Source organism: Palaemon carinicauda, chromosome 22 (genome assembly GCF_036898095.1).
Source record: "Palaemon carinicauda isolate YSFRI2023 chromosome 22, ASM3689809v2, whole genome shotgun sequence".
Taxonomy (NCBI): domain Eukaryota; kingdom Metazoa; phylum Arthropoda; class Malacostraca; order Decapoda; family Palaemonidae; genus Palaemon; species Palaemon carinicauda.
In genome coordinates, this window is record NC_090746.1 from 116,107,726 (window position 1) to 116,131,440 (window position 23,715).

Here is a 23,715-nt window from a genome sequence, read left to right on the forward strand (position 1 = left end):
TTATCAGCTCCAGAGGACGAGCCTTGAAGTTCCTGACCTTCCAGTCCCTAGCGTTATCCGCCAATTGGGTTCTGCGACGAAGGGACACGATCTTAAATAAATTATCCAGGCGCATACCGGACAGGGAGGCGAGGTCCTTGAGGAACCTTTCTGTGTGGGGTGACGGACTCTTTCCCTTGAAACAGACGGAGGAAGTGGTGGAGAAACTGTCTAAACGGAAGGAAGTGAACACTCCCAGACCACATACCAGGAGGAGGCCCACTTACAGAAGGCCTCCTCCGGATGGACCGTCGACGTCTCGGGCCCCTCCTAGCCAGGTGAGGAGAGAGGCCCCGGCTTCCCTGTGGTCTCACCCTTCGCAGCCCTCCCGCAGGGGCGATCCCACAGCCCCAGCCTCCTATAGGACAGCCCACTCAGCTTCCAGGAGAGGCCAGTCAGGTCGCTCCTCCAGAAGGAGGTAGGTTGAGAGGCCCCCCACTCCTGCCCAAGCCTCAGGTAGGGGGATGCCTCAAACGATTTTGGCAAGCATGGAAAAATCACGGAGCGGAACCCTGGACGGTAACAGTGTTAAAAGAGGGGTACAGGCTTCTGTTCCTGGCAGACCCTCCACCCCTTATCCCAGCAAGTCAGGCGGAGTGGTTAGCTCCCAAGGACCCCTTGAAGAGGGAGGCCATACAAGAAGAGGTCTCCACTATGTTAGCGAAAGGGGCAATGGAAACAGTGCTGCCGCCGGGCCCAGGTTTCTACAGCCGCCTCTTCCTAGTGGAGAAAGCGACGAAGTGTTCGAGACCAGTCATAGATCTGTCAGCCCTCAACAAGTTTGTGTGCAAGACCAGCTTCAAGATGGACACCCCGAAGTCGGTCCTGGAGTCCTTGAGGGAGGGAGACTTCATAATTTCCATAGATCTCAAGGACGCCTATTTCCAGATCCCCATTCACCCCTCCAGCAGAAAGTACCTTCGGGTGAGGTGGGATACCCAGATCTTGCAATTCAAGACTCTTTGCTTCGGCCTGTCGACAGCGCCCCAAATTTTCACGAGAATCTTCACGACTGTCTCTGTATGGGCTCACGAACGGGGAATTCGTCTGATTCGCTACCTGGACGACTGGTTACTCCTTTCTTCCTCAGAGGCAGTTTTGAAGGAACAAGGCGCGGAGCTAATGCAATTGTGCAAGGTTCTGGGTATCACCATCAACCTGGAGAAGTCTCACCTGTCTCCCTCCACGAGGATGACGTACAGTGGAACCTCTACATCCGAACGTATCTACATCCGAATTTTCCAACATCCGAAGTGAAATTCGAGCAAATTTTTTACTCTACACCCGAATTTTATTTCGACACACGAAGTAAGCAATTTTCGTCGTACCGGTTGTATCCGAATTTTTCGACACGCGAAGTACAATTCGAACACGTTCCGACTCTACACCCGAATGTTTTTTTCGACACCCGAAGTAAACAATACTCGTACGCGTAGTCGGTGCTCATAGCGCCTGAAGTGTTTTTTATTTCCGCCGATAGAAGGCAGCACATCGACCTCGGAGGGACGCTCAATTAGCGGGGCTTGGGTCAGTCCTCTGTTCTCGTCGGCTTCTTGCGGTTGTGCTCTGTGCGTTCTGCTATTAACTCTGTGTTAATCGTGATTTTTTACATGCATCGTTTAACGGTAATTTACATAAAGTATGGGTCCTAAAAGGCTTAGTTTTGCCAGTGGTAGTGGTGAGAAAAGGAAGAAGGAAATGCTTTCTTTAGAAATTAAGCAGGAAATTATTGAAAAACATGAGCGTGGCGTCCGCGTGAGTGAACTTGCTAAACATTATGGCCGTAATATGTCGACGATCTCGACAATCCTTAAACAGAAGGAAGCTATTAAAGCAGTGAAACCTTCTAAGGGGATCACCATAATTTCCAAACGCCGTACCCCTATCATAGAAGAGATGGAACGACTTCTACTAGTGTGGATTAAGGACAGAGAGATCGTTGGCGACACCATCACCGAGACCGTCATCTGCGAGAAGGCGCACGCCATCTTTACGGACTTGAAGGAGGAGAGCTCTGGGGGTGATGCTGGGGAGAGTTCAACCGAGCCTTCCTCAGATGATCTCAAGGCATCTCGTGGCTGGTTCGAGAAATTTAAGAAACGGTCCGGGATTCATTCAGTTGTTCGCCACGGAGAGGCTGCTAGTGCGGACACAAAGGCTGCAGCTGACTTTGTCAAGAACTTCGAAAAGATCGTGCAGGAAGGCTACGTAGAGCAGCAGGTGTTTAATTGTGATGAAACCGGGCTGTTTTGGAAGATGCCGAGTCGAACCTACATCACTGCCGAAGAGAAGAAATTGCCTGGCCATAAGCCAATGAAGGATCGGTTGACTCTTGCCCTATGTGCCAACGCTAGCGGGGACTTTAAAGTCAAGCCCTTACTGGTTTACCATTCAGAGAACCCTAGGGCCTTTAAAGCACACAACGTCGATAAGGATCAGCTTCATGTTTTCTGGCGATCCAACTCGAAGGCCTGGGTCACTAGGCAATTCTTTGTGCAATGGGTTAACCAAGTTTTCGGCCCTTCTGTGAAGAAGTATCTTCATGAACAGAAATTGCCTTTAAAGTGCCTGCTATGCCTTGACAATGCACCCGCTCACCCCCCCGGACTTGAAGATGATATCTTCGATGAATTCAAGTTCATAAAGGTGCTGTATCTTCCACCGAATACCACCTCTATCCTCCAGCCCATGGACCAGCAAGTCATCTCTAATTTTAAGAAGCTGTACACCAAGCACTTATTTAAGCAGTGCTTTAATGTCACGCAAAGCACCAACTTAACTCTGCGTGAATTTTGGAGGGGCCACCTCAACATCGTGCACTGCTTGAAGATCATAGATCAGGCTTGGGTGGGATTAACTCGACGGTCCCTCAATTCTGCCTGGAAGAAGCTGTGGCCTGATGCAGTTTCTCCCCGAGATTTCGAGGGTTTTGACCCCGAACCTGATCCCGTGGTCGGTGCAGCGGAAGCCGTAGAGGAAATCGTCTCCCTTGGCAAGTCCATGGGTCTGGAGGTCGACGCAGATGACGTTACGGAACTCGTCGCCGAACATCACGACGAACTTACCACGGATGAGCTCAAGGAACTCCATGCTATGTCGGAGCACATGAGTGATGACGAGGAAGGGAGCGAAGAGGTAGAACATGTGTTAGGTTCGGCGCATATAAAAGAGGTGTTAGGAAAATATCAAGACGTGGTCGACTTCATCGAAAAATACCATCCAAAGAAATTGCAGGTTTGTCGTGTAGTTTCTCAATTCGATGATGTTTGCCTAACTCACTTTCGAAACATTCTGAAAAGCCGTACCAAGCAATTATCTATCGATAATTTCTTTAAAAAAAACTGCGAAGCGAACTCGTGATGAAGAGGATGTAAGTGATTCGAAGAAAACGGCAAAGAGTGAAGCGGAAGAAAGTGAAACAGAAAACGGAAAAGAGTGAAGCGAAAGAAATTCAGTCAATTTTAAGTGTAGAAAGTGAAAGTGATTAAAATTACGTAGTCATCAAAAAGAAAAAAAGAAAATGTAAAAAAAAATATAAAATATAAAAATAAAAATAAAAATAAGCTAAGTTATGTTAAAGTTCACTTAGTGTAAGTTAGAATAAGTTACGGTAGTGTACGTTTATCGTAGTTAACCTCTCTACCTCCTCGCCGCCCGTCCGTCTCCTTTCTGCGTAGCAAGACTAACAACACCTGCGCTGGAGTTTCTAAGGTAAAGTGACGCTAAAAACCCGTTTCTTATTTATCATTTTTTGCTAATTCTTCTTATTTACATGTCTATTCTTCTTATTTACATTTCTATTATCTAATTTAGTGTTCATTATTCTCATGGGAAAATTATGTGTAGTAGTTTATTAAGAAGTTACCATAGGTTTTTGGGCTCAACCACGGATTAATCCTATTTCAATGTATTCTTATGGGAAAATTCGTTTTGACATCCGAACATTTTCTACATCCGAAGTGGGTTCTGGAACGGATTAAATTCGTATGTAGAGGTTCCACTGTACTTGGGGATGGTTCTAGACTCCCGACTAGTGAGGGTCTTCCCGTCGGAAGAGAGGCTGAACAACCTGTACCAGATCCTCCGTCCCTTCCTATCGGGCCAGCCCAGGAAAGCGAAGGATTGGCAGAGATTGATAGGACATCTGGTGTCTTTGGAGAAGCTGGTTCCCCAAGGGAGGATGAAACTCAGGGCCATCCAATGGAACCTGAAGGGACTCTGGAACCAAGTAGAGTCTCCCTACAAAGTAATTCCTGTTCTTCCAGGGACAAAGCAATCCTTGGAGTGGTGGAGAGACCGAGGGAACACCCTCAATGGGATGCCATTTGCGGCGGAGCCCCCGGAGATGCTCCTCTTCACGGACGCCTCCAAGGAGGGATGGGGAGCTCACCTGCGCGGGGAATCAGCAAGGGGTTCTTGGACGGAGGTGGAAAAGACACAGCATATCAACGTCCTGGAGATGAAGGCCGTTCAGAAAGCGTGCCTTCAATTCGTCGGTCTTCTAAGGGGAAACACAGTGGCGTTAATGTGCGACAACGCCACAGTAGTAGCCTACATAAGGAAGCAAGGCGGCCTAAAATCGAAGGAGTTGTGCGACCTCACGCTGGAGATTCTGGATTGGGCCGAGTCGGAACAAGTCGTAATAACGGCGAGATTCATTCCGGGAAAGAGGAATGTCCTAGCCGACGGACTCAGCAGAATGGGCCAAGTAGTAGGGACCGAGTGGTCCCTTCATCCAGAGGTAGCAAGTCTCGTCATCCAAAAGTGGGGTTCGCCGGTGATGGACCTCTTCGCGACCAGGCTGAACGCATAACTCCCCGTATTCTGTTCTCCTGTCCCAGACCCAAAGGCGGCATTGGAAGACGCCTTTCAATACAGGTGGGACAATCTCGACGTGTATGCCTTCCCTCCCTTCACACTGATCAGGCAAGTGCTCAACAGAGTAAGAACGGCTCTCAATCTAAGGATGACTTTGGTAGTGCCTTGGTGGCCGGAGAGGGAATGGTTCGCAGACCTAAGAGAGTTGGCGTGCCTTCCCCCGTGGCCTCTGCCAGACAGACCAGATCTCTTAAGGCAACCACACTTCCAAAGGTTCCACGACAATCCACGATCTCTGCGCCTTCACGCGTGGAGGTTACCCAGCGGCTCCTGAGGAAAGAAGGTTATTCGGCAGGAACAGCTGAGAGAATGTCTCGTTATCTGAGGCACTCATCGGCAGTGGTGTACCAGGCAAAATGGGCCACTTTCACGAAATGGTGCGCCTCCAGAAACATCAAGCCCCTAGGAGCCTCGATTCCGGACATTGCGGATTTCCTCGTACATCTCAGGGATGTGGCGGGCATGTCAATTCCAGCCATCAAGGGAGTCCGTGCAGCGTTAGGTCAAGTTTTCCTCTTAAAAGGCATTGACCTGGGTTTCCCTAGGCACATCTCTATGCTCATCAGGAGCTTTGAGCAAACCTGCCCTCCTCATGCCTCCAGGGTGCCACAATGGGATGTAGCTAGGGTTCTGAAAATGCTGAGTGAGCCACCCTTTGAACCTTTGAAGGATATAGTGGATAGAAATCTCACGCTCAAGACGGTCTTCCTGTTAGCCTTGGCGTCAGCTAAGAGGGTGGGCGAGATCCATGGCTTGTCCTACGAAGTCTCGCACGCAAGAGGTTGGCGAGAGGTCTCATTCAAGTTCGTTCCTACGTTTGTGGCTAAAACACAAAATCCAGCTGTCTGGGATCCGAGATTCGAAGGGTTTACTGTTCCAGCAATTCCGCGGTCAGGGAATCCAGAAGATTTGAAGTTGTGTCCAGTCAGGGCCTTAAGGAAATATCTAGAGAGGACTGCTAGTCTCTGTCCTGGCAGCAAGAACCTCTTCGTCTCCACGGGCACAGTGAGAAAGCCGATCTCTAAGAATACCATCTCCTTTTGGCTTCGACAGGTAATCATCAAGGCTTATAGTAGTGCCGGTCTTCCCCTTCCAGGTAAGCCCAGACCACATGACATTAGGGGTAGAAGTACCTCTCTTGCCTTTAAGAGAAACATGGCAGTAGCGCAGATTCTCAAGGAAGGCACTTGGTCGAACCAATCTACGTTTACAGCCCACTATCTGAAAGAATGTTCGAGGAAGTCTCTAGACGGGTTCTCTATAGGCACAGTCATCTCCGCGCTCCAAGCGATTTAACGGCCAAAGCCCCAGGTATAATCGCGATTATCAAAATCAAAAAGACACAGGTTCGTTTTCCCTTTTCCCCTTGTCTTCTCTTTTCTCTTCTTTCCACGGAGATTTGACCAAGTAGAGACTGATCAAGACACGGATTCACAGTTTCATCACTGGACACAGCAGCAAGAAGTTTTTTAAGGGTGAGTACTTAGACACTAGTGTGAGCTCTTTGTGTAGTTTTCCTATGGTTCGTTTTCCGTCAACCTTAGAACCTAGTCTCCTATCTAGGTTCTCAGCCGTTCTGCTTAGTTGAGTCTAGGTCAGGTAGACACTCCCATCTCCTAAAGTGTAAGTCTCCTAAGAAAGTAGTTTGAAGTAAGTCTCTGTGTTGGAACAAATCACAAATTTTTAGTAATTTGTATTTTTCCTAACATACTTACCGAGAACTACTTTCGGGTAATGGCCCTCCCTTCCTTCCCCGAGTGCCTTTCTGACCCTTAGTTATTTTTAACATCCAAGAACTTACTGAGGGTCGAGACCCAAGCTAACGCGCGACCTGGCTTGGGACTAGCCTCAGGGCACGTATCCTTCCGCCTGGGGTAGTCCTCACAGAAAACGGAAGTAGGGTAAACTACACAAAACTCTGGTCGGTTGAGAGGAGATTCCAGGTACCTCCTAAGAAAGTAGTTCTCGGTAAGTATGTTAGGAAAAATACAAATTACTAAAAATTTGTGATATTTGCCGTTGTCCTTAAACAGTTTTCTTTTTGTCATTTTGTTATGCGAATGGTATTTTAATTAATGACATAATGGTTACCTACATCTGCACAGCTTTTCCCTTCCTAAAGCATGTTAGAGAAGTTTTATCTTCTCTGCTATTGCAAGCATCTTCTTGTGGCACATGAGTTCACTGTCAGAAACCTTAGAAGGTACATGACCTTTGACTGATATTGTAGGGTTTGAAATTAGCTAAAAATTTTGTACATACAGTAGATGCAAAGAAAAATCACATCAAAAATAGATTCAGAATAATTTTGTTTATGTAAGCGTGAAACCCAACTGAACAACGTGGTATGCTGAATACTGCAGTTTGCTGGAGAGTGATTCTGTGGTCGCTGACTCAATCTATGCCAAGGCTACTGAACAGCGTGCTCTGATCGACCGTGTCTCTTCTGTTAGCCAATAGTGTGCCATATATGAAATAATCTGGGCAGAACAGGCCTTGCCCCAACATTTATTTTGTTTTCCATACAGTTACTGAATTCTTTTTATTCATTTATGGTGCACTACACATATTCTTCTAAAGTTATGAAATGAATCCTTTAGTGTGCTTTAAGATGCTTATTTTTACCACAAAAATTAAGATCTTAGAAAATATTAACCCTTTTACTCCCAAAGGACGTACTGGTACGTTTCACAAAACTCATCCCTTTACCCCCATGGACGTACCGGTACGTCCTTGCAAAAAAATACTAAAAAAATTTTTCTCATATTTTTGATAAAAAAATTCAGGCATTTTCCAAGAGAATGAGACCAATCTGAACTCTCTATGACAAAAATTAAGGCTGTTAGAGCAATTTAAAACAAAATATACTGCAAAATGTGCTGGGGAAAAAATAACCCCTTGGGGGTTAAGGGTTGGAAATTTCCAAAGAGCTTGGGGGAAAAAGGGTTAATGATTATTGGCCTACAGAAATCCACCGTATAATGAAGAGTGTGCAATATAGATTTAATTAATTAAACAATCCACGTTGAACCGAGATACGGGGAGGGATTATTGTAAACCCCTTCTGCTCATTCACGCCAAGAACTCGATGCCTCGTATTTCTATCATTCTCTGTTTTTTCCCCTTAATAACAAACTATGGAATTGAAGATCCCATACCCCAGCCATTCCGTGACTGCCACTACTCTGGATTCTATTATTTTCTTTTGATGGCATCTCGTAGTTTAAGTGAAAAATGTAACTGTTATTGGCATCAGGAGTTATCTCTTATTTATGGGGCATTTATTCTCACTTGTGGAGTCACAAACCTTTGCTAGTGAGCCAGCAATCTGTTTGTATTTGTTAGGTCTTTGGATGTTTTCACTTACCACCCACAAGCCTCCCAGCTGTAAATGGCTTTCAGCATCTGCTGAGATTATTGTAAAGTGGATGGGTGTAGCAACTTCACCCCAAAAGACTTTCAGAGAAATCAGAAAGCTATTGCCCCCCCCCCCCCATCATACAACCTCTTAAATTAGGAAAATGGTGGACAAACATATGTGGCTTAAACATATGAATGTATTTATATAGGCTTATGTGATACATTCTCCATCTCTCATGAATTATTTGTAGGTAAATATACAGTGTTGAATAATGTCATATAGCATTGCTGTTATTATTATTTTAGGATAGTGAATCACAACCCCAGCCATCTACCTCTAGAGATAAGTGTGGTTATAAATAAATTTCTGCACTGGGTAAACTTGCCATTTGTATCCTTGTATTTTTCGTACTTCCTTTAAGTGGATTTTGTGTGAGACATTCCTTTTACCGGTAATTATTTTTACATTTGGTACATGTGCTTCCTTACTGCAGTAGGTTAGTTGTGGGGGTGTTGGGTCTGGCACATTCTTACATGGTTAGGGTGGTGGTGTAGGGGTAAGGTGAGAGAGAGAGAGAGTGAGGGCAGATACCTGGCATCTGCTGGCACTAAGTTTGGCACCTTGGCAGTAGGGGCTGGGAAATGGCCAGGTGAGCACTCCTGCAGGAATTAGTGTGTCTGTGTGTGTCCTTTTCCTAGTGCCATGGCTTCCTCATAAGTATCTCGGTATATCAAGTAAATTTTTATGCCCCTTTCTGTAGGAAAGGAAATGTGAAATTGGGTGACAATGCTGTGGTAGTTGTGGACTATTTTTAGAACTAAGTGTGTGTGGAGGGCTGCCAAATTTTGCTGCTATTTGAGGAGAGTCTAAAGTGATGAACAAGATGGACTGAGTGTAAAGTCTGCATGTGGCCCTAGACAAGTTATTAGTTTATTACTTTGAGTTTTTAAAATCAATTTGGTATCCATCAATTAAGAAGCTCATGAAATTCCTGTTATCCGATTTTGTAAATTGTTTTGGATTTCAATTTTTTTTTGGTTCAATGATTTTGAGTAAGAAGAATTTTGTAATATAATTTCATGGTTCCAGAAAGTATTTCAAAGGCTTTCAAACTGGTGAACTGTACTATTTTTTTTTTTTGGAAATGATAAAGATGAATTCAATTAATCTCTGAAGTGACAACAGTTAGTAAGAGGAAGAGCACTGTAGGGAAGGTGAATTCTCCCGTCAAGTCACTAAAACTACCTCACTCTTTGATAATCATAATTTATTTTTATTTTTCCTTGTGCAACTTATACAGTAATTTTCTGTTGTAGTTTTGTTTCCTCAAAGATACTCACATGTTGGGTAATATAGTACAGTATACTGTACTTTACTATTTCACAAACATTGCACGACTGATCAGGGACCAAATTGCCTGAGCTGATGCTTAAGAGCTCCCCTTTTGAATATGGATGTAATGGCTTGCTCTTTTACAATCATAGTTTTGAATTTCAGAGGTTTAAGGCTTGATTGGAGAATTGGAGCATCCTCTGAAAATCCTCTTTTGGTATTTACATATTTCTCCTCACAGAAAAGTCTCTATAATATAGCCCTTTGACTATTGGAAAGTGTCTTGAAACCCTGTTCATCATCAACCAATGCCCACATGAATTTTGGTACATTTCATGGCAAGCAACCAAGGAGACATTTGGTAACTCCATGTCCCCGTTGCGTTAATGAAACGAGAGGCTGTTGGCAGCACTGCCTGCGCTAAGATTCAGAGCATGAAACAAAAATTAATTTGGCAATTGGCTTTGTGATTTTATTTGAATATCAGTATTATTCTATGGACTATGATACAACAGAATGATAAGGTATTCTTATGAGAATAGAATCCTCTCTCTTCATTTTTTTTTTTTCAAAGTAGTTTTTTTATATTGTCTCTAAAAGTTAGTCCTTAAAAGGTTCATAGCTCCATTTTATTGAGCGTATTGTGATAAATCTCGGGCAAGGAACAAAGAGTACGGTTTAATTCCATTGCATTTTTATACTTTTATATCAATAATCTCATAAAAAGTGCCTTATTGTTAAGCACATGCACAGTTTACATATACAGTATTTATACTGTATACACTATTTGTACTGTACAGTATATAGTATGCTGTGTTTTGTAATTTACTATACTATTTATATACAGTGTATGGTTATGTGAATGCAGTTTACTGCCTTAAGATTAACAACGTAGATGGTAAACAAGAGAAAATATTTTTATACCCTCAATAAGGACACAGAACAGCAACCACTGCCAATACTAGTTGTCATATGTATATTTGGCTTGTCAGAAATATTTTTTAGAGGGTGATTTGCAAATACTGTATGTATATACATATCAACAACAATTCCACTTCATAACATTTTATATTATGATTTACTATACGCAGTCTCTTAATGATTTACTATATCGTCACCCTCATAAACTAACTGCCTAAGTCATTTTCTCCACTTGTTGGGAAATAAAAAAGAAAACCTCATTTCCTAATTCTTTATATCATTGTGGTGAGCTTCAATTAACAAATTCTTATTCACAAATTCTTCTATTAAGAATTTATGAATTGAAACTCAAGACAATGATATAAAGCATTAGGAAATGAGAAGGTTTCTTTTTGATTTCCCAACAAGTGGAGAAAATGACTTGGGCAGTTAGTTTATGAGGGTGACGATATGCAGTCTCTTAATGGTGATGGTAGGAATCTTATTATTGGTAGATAGTCAAATAAATATTAAACTTAAATAAATAATAATTGTGTCATAGATTACCTGAAAAATCCAAGAGAGCAACTCTCAATCATGAAGTATCGATGAACCTTCAAATTAGATATTGGATGGAAATTAGTACAGACACCATGCTAATGAAGTCAATTTTATATTTCTTATTGTGATCAAACATTTTACACTTCAAATGGTCTCATTAGGTAACTTGTGAAGTGCATTTAGCACTACTTATGTTTCAACTTCTTTAATGGTTTCTACACAGAGCTACGAAAAAAAAATGTCCGAATGTTCACGGGCGCTAACAAAGAATGATGGGAGAAGGTTAGGTAGTGGTGGTGGTGAGGGGGTAGTAGTTGTAGTGAACGACACCTCGTAGTAACGGGGGATTTTGAGGAGGGAGAAGTCTAATTGGGAAGGGATCTCTGGTAGTGGTATCACTCGCCCCAGTTTTAATACCGACACCCTTTAGGGGTGAGCGAGCTGGATATATTCCTAGCATTCCATGCAACTTTTTCTCTGGTATATTTAGCAGTATTTATACCTTTGAAATGGTGCTTTAAGGAGCATTTCACTGGGCGACACAGGTTCCTCGCCCAGAAATAGATTTTTCCTTCGTCAAAATCCCTTTTATAGTTCTATTGCCTTTCATTTTTGGTGTCTGGGGTTAGGAAAGTGCCTTTATATGGTACGCTATAGTGTATCGTTTTCCATCATATACTGTACATGTTTATTAAAGTGTGCATGCGTAAATATTGCCCGACTATGTATGTGACATTTTGTTGTCAAGGCCAAATATATATATTTGATTTTTCAATATTAAACTTACCCGATAATCATGTAGCTGTCAACTCCGTTGCCCGACAGAATTCTACGGAAGGGATACGCCAGCGATCGCTATACAAGAGGGGGGTGTACTCACAAGCGCCACCTGTGGCCAGGTACTGCAGTACTTCTTGTTGACACCACTTCAATTTTTCCTCTGTCGTGCTTCCGGCAAGACGTTCATGGATACGCTTATAATTTTGGAGTCTTGTTCACGGTTTTTGGTGAAGTATTGCTCTAAGATTTCAGCTTTCGCTATTCAGGAAGTTTTATTATTAGCTTAGCTAGCTTTTGGAATTAATTTGATTAATTATGGTGACGAAGAGAGTATGAACTCTCTTTCACCTTTTAATGGCCGACCCTTCCCTTAGACGGAAGTGTTGGTGTCTAAGAGAGTATAGACTCTCTTTCTTAATTTTGCTTAACAAAAGTTATAGATTTATTTTATATCTCTCCGCCTTTTATAGGCCTCTTCGATTAACTTCCTTTTTTATAAAATTATTAAAATTAATTTTTATATTTGTTTATATTCGACCTTTCCTAATAGTAGGCGGTCTTTTCTTGTACCGAAGTTAATTAACATTGAGCCCGTCATTTCGGTTTTACCTGTTAACATATTATGCTATTTTAATGTTTTTGAAAGAATTTCTTTGATAGTCTCGTACTGTTTCAAAGTTGAACTAACGTTTTGTTTTGTCTCTGCAGTTGTTGACGTTCAGAACGTTCAACTTGCGCTCTATCGTTACGATAGAGAGAGAATTTTCACGGTTTCACGTTGCAGTAAGAGTAAACCGTTTATAACGTTTTGTTCATTCTTTCTTAGCTTAATGGTTTTAATTCTAATAAAGGAACTTTTTATTTGGGAAATCTTTGTTTTTTTCCTTTAACAATAATATGTTTTAACGAGTATATATGATTGGGCTCTTCTCTCAGGTTCTAAGTCTAGAGAGAGAGAGAGAGAGAGATAGAGACGGAGGGAGAGAGAGCTGGATAAACGTTTCGTTCAAGCGAGTAACGTTGTTATCGTTTTTGCTCTTCTCCCTAGTCTCTTTAGGGGAAGAAGGTAAACGTTTCTAGAGTTTATTCTTGTTCTCAAGCTTTATGCGGTGAGAGATTTTAAACGTAGTTTATTTGATCTAGTGTTTAGTCTCTTTCCAGCCACTGAATTATTTATCTTTCATTAGATTTTTCTGTTACATTGTAATTCTGTTTTCGCAATTACTAACTTTTAAAGAAGGATAGAATTGCGTGTTTCAGGTACAAACCACTTAAAGTTTCGAGTTCAGTGAAATAAGTGCAAACAGAAATTCAAAAGTGATAAGTGATTAGCGCAAAGTGTGTCAGTGTTGTGCGTGAGGGTACTTCTGTGCGTGCCAGTCGTCCTCCCAGTCCGGGACCTCTTGCAAGCTCCCAAGCCCAGGGGAGAAGCAATGTCGAAGGGCAAAAGGGTTCGGCAGGCCTTGATCGGCGCACAGAAGTATCCTCGGTGGTTGCGGGCGTGTCTTACAGAGACCGTCACTCCCACCCGCAGACGATTGAGCCCTTATTTTACTCGTCTGCAGAAGAAATTTCGGGGAGATAACGCTGGACTCAGGTCTCAAGACCTCTTAAACGTAAAGTCCAGACCTCTAGAGTTCAACAACCCGGATGCAGTCATTGGGTTAGCTCTGACTCTCCGCAGTCATCAGGTGACTGCACACCTCCTAAGAGAGGTAAGGTGATGCCGCAACAGACCTCATCTTCTGTTAAGGCTTTGCCTCAGCAGACCTTAGCGTCTGCCGACCCCAAGATGACTTTGCTGCAGTCCATGCAGTCACAGCTTGCGGTCTTAATGCGTGAGTGTCAGGCTGAGAAGGTTACACCTCCTCCTGCGATCGCTCCGCCTCACCGCAGTCCAGTCTGCCAGGCGTACGATGTTGAGGTTCCTCAGGATACCTTACCGCGTACTGAGTTGCCAGTTACCAGCGGTGTGCAGCAACCTCCGCCTTCCTTAAGGCAACCTCAGCAATGGGAGCAGGAATCTTATGCCTTACTTCCTCCGCTTCCGCTTGCGGTTCCACCAGCGAGGCAACAATCTCTTGAGGTACGACAACCTCTTCCATCAATGAGGCAGCCACCTCAGCACTCGCTGCAGCGACCTCAAGGCGAGAGCCTCAACTCCTTAGGCTAGCACCTCAGGAACCTCAACTCGCGAGACAAGAACTGCGTTCTGCGCAGCCGCTACCTCAACTCTCGCAGCTCACACCTCAGGAACCTTAACTCGTTCCACAGGAACCTGCTACTGCGCATCCGCAACCCTTACAGCAAGCGCAACTCTTGAGGCAGCAACCTCATGCTATGAGTCAGCCACCTCAACGCATGCATCTGCCACTTTCTCCTCAACTTGAGCCTCTTCCCATTCAACTTGGAAATAACAAATGACAATAATAACACCTCATTACTTTCATAACTTGCATTTGTAATCATATACATGTATGCCTACACAAACATTATGATAATGGAGGTTATTTGTATTACTTATATAAAAATATATATGTATTCCTTGCAATATATTTTTAACAATATCGCAAAATATGGCAAAAATATCTTCAAAACAAAAATGAATCATGAGTTATGAATGTAAGGTAAATATTATGTTGATATTAAAACCCCATGCAAGCATGTATGAAGTAATGCAGTGTTGCCAACAGGGCGAGTTTCCCTTTCCTGAGGTGAAGTAGATTATAGTACATTTAGTGTAGCTTAATTCTACGATTATCATGCCGGCTATCAAATTCATCAACAAAACAGTCTAAATCAATTCCCTCGGCACGTGCACTTTCAATGGACGGTAATGCGATATTACTCACTCTAGCACTGGTCATGGAATTTCTGAGAAATGTTACACGCCATGCAACACGCTCTGCTTACCTTACAGCATGCTCTACATACAGCATGCTCTGCATACAGCATGCTCTGCATACAGCATGCTCTGCATACAACATGCTCTGCATACCTTACCGCATGCTTCTCAGTCACACATCTTTGGTTGTTGCCAACTCACTAGACTGTCAAGCAGTTTCATAACGTTGCCTTCTAGTCTGCTTTTGCACCAGTGAAACCCTCACTGAGAGAACTTAACTTTTCTCGGATATGGTCCCTGTAGATGAGAAAGTGCTTTTCTCCCTCCTTCTGATATTCCCTTGAGGACTCTGTCATTTGGAGAGGAGCCTTTAGCTGCGTAGCCTCCTATGGACTTTTATTTAAGCATAACATGCTCCCAGGGAAGGTAATGGTTCCACTTCAGTCGCTAACCCCGTCTGTTACCACACCTGCTCCCATAGACCTTGAGCTGTGTTGCAAGACATGCAGTCCAAGCTTAGTCCTTGTTAGAGGATTTTTTTTTTGTTTACGGAGTCAGTGTGTCACTGGGAAGACGTTCAACAACCAGCAGAAGTGACTTGTGACGCAGTGCGGCAACCTCAGCAACCCGATAAGGAGTTGTCTGTACGACCCAGACAGTCTAGACAGCTTCGGGTTGTCACTGTACTTCCTCGCTTCCCCATGGTTGACAGTTCACAGACTGTGCAGCAGTACCATGATCTTGTGTCCGGCTCCGTCAGACGACTGGCTTTTAAGAGCTCCCACAAGTCGTCGCTGTCTGGAGATTCTCAGATGGACTATGGATCTGACCAAGGAACTGGGCCTCCTGGTCAATTTTGAGGAGTCTCAGCTCGTCCCATCCCAGACCATTGTCTCCCTGGGTATGGATCTTCAGAGTCGAGCTTTTCGGGCTTTTCCGTCGGCCCCAAGGATCTTCCAAGCCCTAGAATGCATCCAGAGCATGCTGAGAAGGAACCGATGCTCAGTCAGGTAGTGGATGAGTCTAACAGGGACACTTTCATCGCTGGCCCTGTTCATCGTGTTAGGGAGACTCCACCTCCCCCCCTTCAGTATCATCTAGCTGCTCACTGGATAAAGGACATGACGCTAGAGACGGTCTCAGTTCCTGTTTCCGAAGAGGGGAGGTCTTCTCTCGCGTGGTGTAAGAACAGCTTTCTTCTCAAGGAAGTCTACCTTTGGCTGTTCAGAAACCCGACCGCCTTCTCCTCTCGGACGCATCAGACACGGGCTGGGGTGCGACTTTGGACGGACAGGAATGCTCGGGAACATGGAATCAGGAACAAAGGACACTTCACATCAATTGCAAGGAGTTGTTGGCGGTTCTTCTGGCCTTGATAAACTTCAAGTCCCTCCAGCTTAACAAAGTGGTGGAGGTGGACTCTGACAACACCACAGCCCTGGCTTACATCTTCAAGCAGGGAGGGACTCTTTCGTGAAGTTGTTCTAGATCGCAAGGGACCTCCTCATCTGGTCTAAAGATCGAAAGCTCACGCTGGTAACGAGGTTCATTCAGGGCGGTATGAATGTCATGGCAGATCACCTCAGCCGGAAGGGTCAGGTCATCCCCACAGAGTGGACCCTTCACAAGAATGTTTGCAGCAGACTTTGGGCCCTGTGGGGTCAGCCAACCATAGATCTGTTCGCTACCTCGATAACCTAGAGACTCCTGTTGTATTGTTCTCCGATTCCAGACCCAGCAGCAGTTCACGTGGATGCTTTTCTGCTGGATTGGTTCCATCTCGACCTGTATGCATTCCCGCCGTTCAAGATTGTCAACAGGGTACTTCAGAAGTTCTCCTCTCGCAAAGGGACACGGCTGACGTTGGTTGGCTCCGCTCTGGCCCGCGAGAGAATGGTTCTTAGAGGCACTGCAATGGCTGGTCGACATTCCCAGGGCTCTTCCTCTAGGAGTGAACCTTCTACGTCTACCTCACGTAAAGAAGGTACACCCAAACCTCCACGCTCTTCGTCTGACTGCCTTCAGACTTTCGAAAGACTCTCAAGAGCTAGGGGCTTTTCGAAGGAGGCAGCCAGAGCGATTGCCAAAGCAAGGAGAACATCCACTCTCAGAATCTATCAGTCTCAAGGGGAAGTCTTCCGTAGCTGGTACAAGACCAATGCAGTTTCCTCAACCAGTACCACTGTAACCCAGATTGCTGACTTCCTGTTATATCTAAGGAAAGTAAGATCCCTTTCAGCTCCTACGATCAAGGGTTACAGAAGTATGTTGGCAGCGGTTTTCCGCCACAGAGGCTTGGATCTTTCCACCAACAAAGATCTACAGGACCTCCCTAGGTCTTTTGAGACCTCAAAGGAACGTCGGTTGTCCACTCCAGGCTGGAATCTAGACGTGGTCCTAAGGTTCCTTATGTCATCAAGATTTGAACCTCTCCAATCAGCCTCTTTTTAGGACCTCACATTAAAAACTCTTTTCCTCGTGTGCTTGACAACAGCTAAAAGAGTAAGTGAGATCCACACCTTCAGCAGGATCATTGTTTTCACATCTGAAACGGCTACATGTTCCTTGCAGCTCGGTTTTTGCTAAACGAGCTTCCTTCACGTCCTTGGCCTAAGTCGTTCGAGATCCCAAGCCTGTCCAACTTGGTGGGGAATGAACTGGAGAAAGTACTTTGCCCAGTTAGAGCTCTTAGTTACTATCTAAAAAGGTCTTAACCTTTACGAGGACAATCAGAAGCCTTAAGGTGTGCTATCAAGAAACCTTCTTTTCCAAGTTCTAAGAACTCAGTTTCTTACTATTCAGGCTTCTGATTAGAGAAGCACATTCTCATCTGAAGGAAGAAGACCTTGCTTTGCTGAAGGTAAGGACACATGAAGTGGGAGCTGTGGCTACTTCAGTGGCCTTCAAACAGAGCCATTCTCTGCAGAGTGTTATGGATGCAACCTATTGGAGAAGCAAGTCAGTGTTCGCATCATTCTATCTCAAAGATGTCCAGTCTCTTTACGAGTACTGCTACACCCTGGGACCATTCGTAGCAACGAATGCAGTAGTAGGCGAGGGCTCAGCCACTACATTCCCATAATCCCATAACCTTTTAACCTTTCTCTTGAATACTTTTTATGGGTTGTACGGTCGGCTAAGAAGCCTTCCACATCCTTGTTGATTTGGCGGGTGGTCAATTCTTTCTTGAGAAGCGCCGAGGTTAAAGGTTGTGATGAGGTCCTTTAGTATGGGTTGCAGCCCTTGATACTTCAGCACCTTAGAGTTGTTCAGCCTCCTAAGAGGAACGCTGCGCTCAGTAAGGAAGACGAACTTATTTAAGGCAGAGTAATGGCTCAAGTCGACTTCCTTACCAGGTACTTGTAATTTCATTGTTATTTTGAATAACTGATAATATGAAATACGGGATACTTAGCTTCTTGATATACATGTACACTGGTTTTCACCCACCTCCCTGGGTGTGAATCAGCTACATGATTATCGGGTAAGTTTAATATTGAAAAATGTTATTTTCATTAGTAAAATAAATTTTTGAATATACTTACCCGATAATCATGATTTAATTGACCCACCCTTCCTCCCCATAGAACCAGTGGACCGAGGAAAAATTGAAGTGGTGTCAACAAGAAGTACTGCAGTACCTGGCCACAGGTGGCGCTTGTGAGTACACCCCCCTCTTGTATAGCGATCGCTGGCGTATCCCTTCCGTAGAATTCTGTCGGGCAACGGAGTTGACAGCTACATGATTATCGGGTAAGTATATTCAAAAATTTATTTTACTAATGAAAATAACATTTCAATAAAGGTATTGTACTAACTATTAACCAATAATAAAACACAAGAGTAATGATTGTGAAAAATGTCTCCTTCTCTTCTAGTGAAACAAAGCATATATACATGTAACTGCAATGACATTATTTGACATTAATAACATGGTTATAAATGGTTGCTATAGATTTAAAATTCACCCTCTAAATGTTTCTGAATGTCAAAATAATAATTTACTACTTGAAAAGTGTCCCTTTCATGGTCTGAATATGATAGATATTACATGTTAAGTACGTTTATAATGTCATGAACTATTTACGATATTGACAGGTTCCCTTTGAACCAGAAATATTTGCCAGGTTAAGATTTACCTTAACATATAACCTTAGTTAATGTGATATTAACTTTTCTGACTACGAAGTCCTTTTAATAATGACATAACCAATCTAAATTCATTCCATAAAGTATAACAAATACAGCCTTTCCAATGTTTGGTAAATAAAAGCGATTGTCTAGTGATAGCACAATGTTAAGAAAGGTTTTATTTCTATAAGAATTAATGGTGTTTCATATTTTTATATGGTACAGAACTATTAAGCTGTACATAAAATAACACTGATCCTCTAATGAAATCTGCTTAGCCATTTGACAAACATGCTTTATGCCTCGTGTTCACAAGTTTAGCGACTTACTCACAGCCAGCGTTGCCAGCTGTTTCTTGTTTGCTAAACCTAGGGTTGTGCTGCTAAACATTGGGGTTGCCAAATAGCCTTAACTTGCCATGAAGTGTACCAAAATTTGTGTAGGCAAGTGTACATAAGTGTCCACTCAGTATAAATACTTGTTAGGTATTATTATTATTATTACTAGCCAAGCTACAACCCTAGTTGGAAAAGCAAGATGCTATAAGCCCAAGGGCTCTAACAGGGAAAAATAGCCCAGTGAGGAAAGGAAATATATCCTCATTTCCAATTATAGTAGATTAGGGATATCACACATTGTTATAGTTGAGTTTAAGTTCATTGGCTTGAAGTTGGTAGCTAGGCAGTGATTTCCAGTGTAGAATACCAGCTCTTGTCTTTAATACTTAACCCTTTTACCCCCAAAGGACGTACTGGTACATTTCACAAAAGCCATCCCTTTACCCCCATGGACGTACCGGTATGTCCTTGCAAAAAAATGCTATAAAATTTTTTTTTTCATATTTTTATAATATTTTGAGAAAATTCAGGCATTTTCCAAGAGAATGAGACCAACCTGACCTCTCTATGACAAAAATTAAGGCTGTTAGAGCAATTTAAAAAAAAAATATACTGCAAAATGAGCTGGGAAAAAAATAACCCCCTGGGGGGTTAAGGGTTGGAAATTTCCAAAAAGCCTGGGGGTAAAAGGGTTAATTTGTCACTACTGATTGCGTATATCTAAGGCAGAGGGGTTACATGGTTGCCTTACTTATAAGGTAACATGTTCATTCATCATTCTTGATTATTTCCTAACAATAACTCCAAACATTAATGCATTTTTCACCATTATCATATGAACAGATGAAGTTATTAAAACGAAAAATTATTTAAAGGAACATCAGAATTGTTTTAAATGTATTTGGTGTTAACCTAGTGTAGGTTATTTCATGAATTATTTTGTCTGATATAGAAATAGGAATGAATAGCGAGCGATTGTGACGCAGTTCCAGTAGGCCCTGCTGCTTCCTCCGGTGCCTTAGATGACCGCGGAGGTAGCAGCAGTAGGGGATTCAGCATTATGAAGCTTCATCTGTGGTGGATAATGGGGGAGGGTGGGCTGTGGCACACTAGCAATACCAGCTGAACTCGGTTGAGTCCCTTGTCAGGCTGGGAGGAATGTAGAGAGTAGAGGTCCCATTTTTGTTTTGTTTCATTTGTTGATGTCGGCTACCCCCCAAAATTGGGGGAAGTGCCTTGGTATATGTATGTATGTATGTATAATCTGATGATAATCCGCAGGAGGAGTTAGATGAACTTGAGGCACTGTTGGAGAGAGAACAAGAGCTTCTGGGTCAACATCATATTACCGCAAGCAGTATTAATTTGTTGCGTAGCCCAGGTAAGTGTTAGAAGCTTTTACCAATGTAACCCATTTCCTATTGTTCTTAAGTGCAATTTAGTTTTAAGGTGTTTTCTTACTTTTTGATCAACTAATGTTAATCGTGTATTATGAATTGTATGTAAATTGTCAATAAAGTATTGATGATACTGTATAACACTTATATATACTGTATATACTGTATATTGCTTATGTTGCTTGATAGAATTATGAATATATTCATTAACCTTTTTACCCCCAAAGGACTTACTGGTACGTTTCACAAAAGCCATCCCTTTACCCCCATTGACGTACCGGTACGTCCTTGCAAAAAAATGCTATAAAAAATGTTTTTTTCATATTTTTGAAGTTTTTTTTTTTTTTTTTTAGAAAATTCAGGCATTTTTCAAGAGAATGAGACCAACCTGACAAAAATTAAGGCTGTTAGAGCAATTTAAAAAAAATATACTGCAAAATGTGCTGGGAAAAAGATAACCCCCTGGGGGTTAAGGGTTGGAAATTTCCAAATAGCCTGGGGGTAAAAGGGTTAAGAATTTTGTTGTGGAAAGATTAAATTTTTTGAGGTAAAACTTCTCTCGACAGATACAAGCCAGCAACATCTGTTAGAGCCCATACACAGACAGTCTCACACTCGTACCGTGCCTAGAACGCCCAACGTCGGTTCGGTTCCTTTGAATCAGCTTTCATCGATCATCCTCAATATGGCATTTTCAGATGCTGAGGAGGACCATCAAGGTTCAAGAAGGGATAGCAGAGATAGAGCAAACAGGTATAGTATTCAATTCATTTTCATGAAACCCCTGATATTCTTAATACGTCTCTCTCTAGAAGCCTGGTTTTGTATTGACATATACCTGAAATATATATTTCTTGATTTCTTTACTCTCATTAGGCTTGAGCCTCTAGTACAGTGTTGAGTTAAACTGGCAGTTAATGATATCTCATCGACTTCAGTTATATAGTATCAATATTTACCCTCTTCAGATGGGGTGGTTTTTGTAGTTTAGGTTATTAGCACTAATGGTAGATGTCTTTGGTAATTTTGTTAGTCATTCCTGTGAGAGTTGTTCAAGGGAGTTATTGCTGGGAGGTCTGATCCTCATTCTGTCTCGTGCCGTAATATTGTGATGTAGATAATCTCTGTGAACTATGTGATCGGTTACTGTTTCTCTCATGAAGAGGTGTGTTCAGATGGTAACTTAACTGTTTAGAATTCCAAACGTAATGGGAAATTGGTGTTTCTTCAAGGGAAGATCCAGATAAGACTAGGCTTGTTGATTATCCTGGGGATGATAATGAAAATACCTTTCTAAGTAATTGATAAGCTTTTGGGGTTCATAAGCTACTTACCCCTTTTGCCTCGTTAATTAGATTTAAGAAGACCAGTCAGTCATCGGGCAAAGGCGGTGATTCTAGTCTAATCTGCCCTATTTCGAACCCTAGACTAACTCTCAAGTTTTGCCAAACCAATCTAGTGTACCATTCAGTAAGGAATCTGGTGGTGCACAACACTGACGGAATCTATTGTCCTTAGACGAGCCTCTCACTCTCAAGATATTTCAGGTCCTTTTATTGCCAAACCCTCGAATTTCTGTGCTCTGGTTTGCTCTTTACACTCACCAGATTCCGAGATAGAAGACTTAGCTGGTTGACTTGATTCTAATATACCTTTGCTTGCTGAAGTAGGCACTCATGATTAGTAGCTGTAGTGAACGACACCTCGTAGTAACGGGGGATTTTGAGGAGGGAGAAGTCTAATTGGAAAGGGACCTCTGGTAGTGGTATCACTCGCCCCAGTTTTAATACCGACACCCTTTAGGGGTGAGCTACCTGGATATATTCCTGGCATTCCATGCAACTCTTTTCCCTGGTAGATTTAGCAGTATTTATACCTTTGAAATGGTGCTTTAAGGAGCATTTCACTGTGCGACACAGGTTCCTCGCCCAGAAATAGATTTTTCCTTCGTCAAAATCCCTTTTTTAAGCTTTAGAGAGGGCTGCATTCAGCTCCGTCACTAGCACATCTCGGGTTTTCTCTATTGGCGTTAACAGAGGTTCTAGTACTCTACTGATGAAATGATTCCCTTGCCTAGTGCTGGCGAAAAGGTTACCTGTAGAAATATTTTTGGGTTAATGTGCTTTGGTCTCCGAGAATTTTCCTGTGAAAGGCTAAAAATGGTAATCCAATATGACATAATTACCAAAGAAATATTGTCTCCCCTGCTCTAGGGCTAGTAAATCATTGTATAAGAGAGACCGCCAATATGATGAATGTGTCTTTTGGCTGGAATCGAATATTTTTCGACAGAGTACTAACGTGTCATTTGATGAAAACAAGTTTGAGAGCCTTTCAGCATTTCCCAAATCATGATAGAGGTTCAAGGGTCCGTCTCTTAAGGCATGTGTCCAGCTTACACAGAAGGAGGTTGTTCTGATGTAATATAAATTTTCCTTGAACACTCTAGCAGAGTCAGTTTCAGAGGCTGAAGGTTTCTTTTTATGGACCCTGGATTACTCTCTGCTTTGTGTGATTGCAATGAAGTTCCAGGCCAAGAAACTCCATTTTTTGTTGGAAATGGTGAAAATGACATCAGAGTCAGTGAAGGGAGGTACTGCTCAAAGGAGGTTTTGTTTAGTCCAAAACATTGCTTGAGGGTACAATCAGGCACACTATTCTATTTAATTTCTCTTCCTCTTGTTTTGTTAAAGTTTTCATAGTTTATATAGGAAATATTTATTTTAATGTTACTCTTCTTAAAATATTTTATTTTTCCTTCTTTCCTTTCCTTACTGGGCTATTTTCCCTGTTGGGGCCCCTGGGCTTATAGCATTTTGCTTTTCCAGCTAGGGTTGTAGCTTAGCAAATAATAATAATAATAATAATTTGAAAGAGTTTGAGATTCATGGAACTGAAAGATTCATGCGAAGTCTTTCTTCCTTAAAAATTGGATGCTTAAGTATGTACTATCCAATTGGGCGACCATTTTTCTTTGGTTCCAGATCATCTTAGGATTTGAGTTCAGTGACAGGTTGGCTATTTAGCCTTGTGTCTGTCATATCCTGCTTTTTGGAAGTAGGAGCTATTGGGGGCTCACAGTCGACCACCTCTGCAGTAGTAAAGTACTTTGTAAGCTTATCTAAGAGGCTTTGCAGAATTTTGTTAGAGCAA

The 23,715-nt window shown here is 42.6% G+C and overlaps 1 protein-coding gene across 9 annotated transcripts in view; it reads left to right on the top strand.

Moving 5' to 3' along the window:
* LOC137616710 (uncharacterized) overlaps positions 1-23,715 on the top strand; it is a 198,471-nt gene that overhangs the window by 21,295 nt on the left and 153,461 nt on the right. For 8 of the 9 annotated variants that reach the window (XM_068346711.1, XM_068346706.1, XM_068346705.1 and 5 more), the window contains exons 3-4: positions 20,447-20,546; positions 21,129-21,315. In XM_068346711.1, coding sequence (XP_068202812.1) covers positions 20,447-20,546; positions 21,129-21,315 — 287 coding nt within the window. Of the gene's footprint in view, positions 1-8,885; positions 8,928-20,446; positions 20,547-21,128; positions 21,316-23,715 lie in introns of those variants that run through there. The other variant, XM_068346712.1, reaches the window with a different exon arrangement.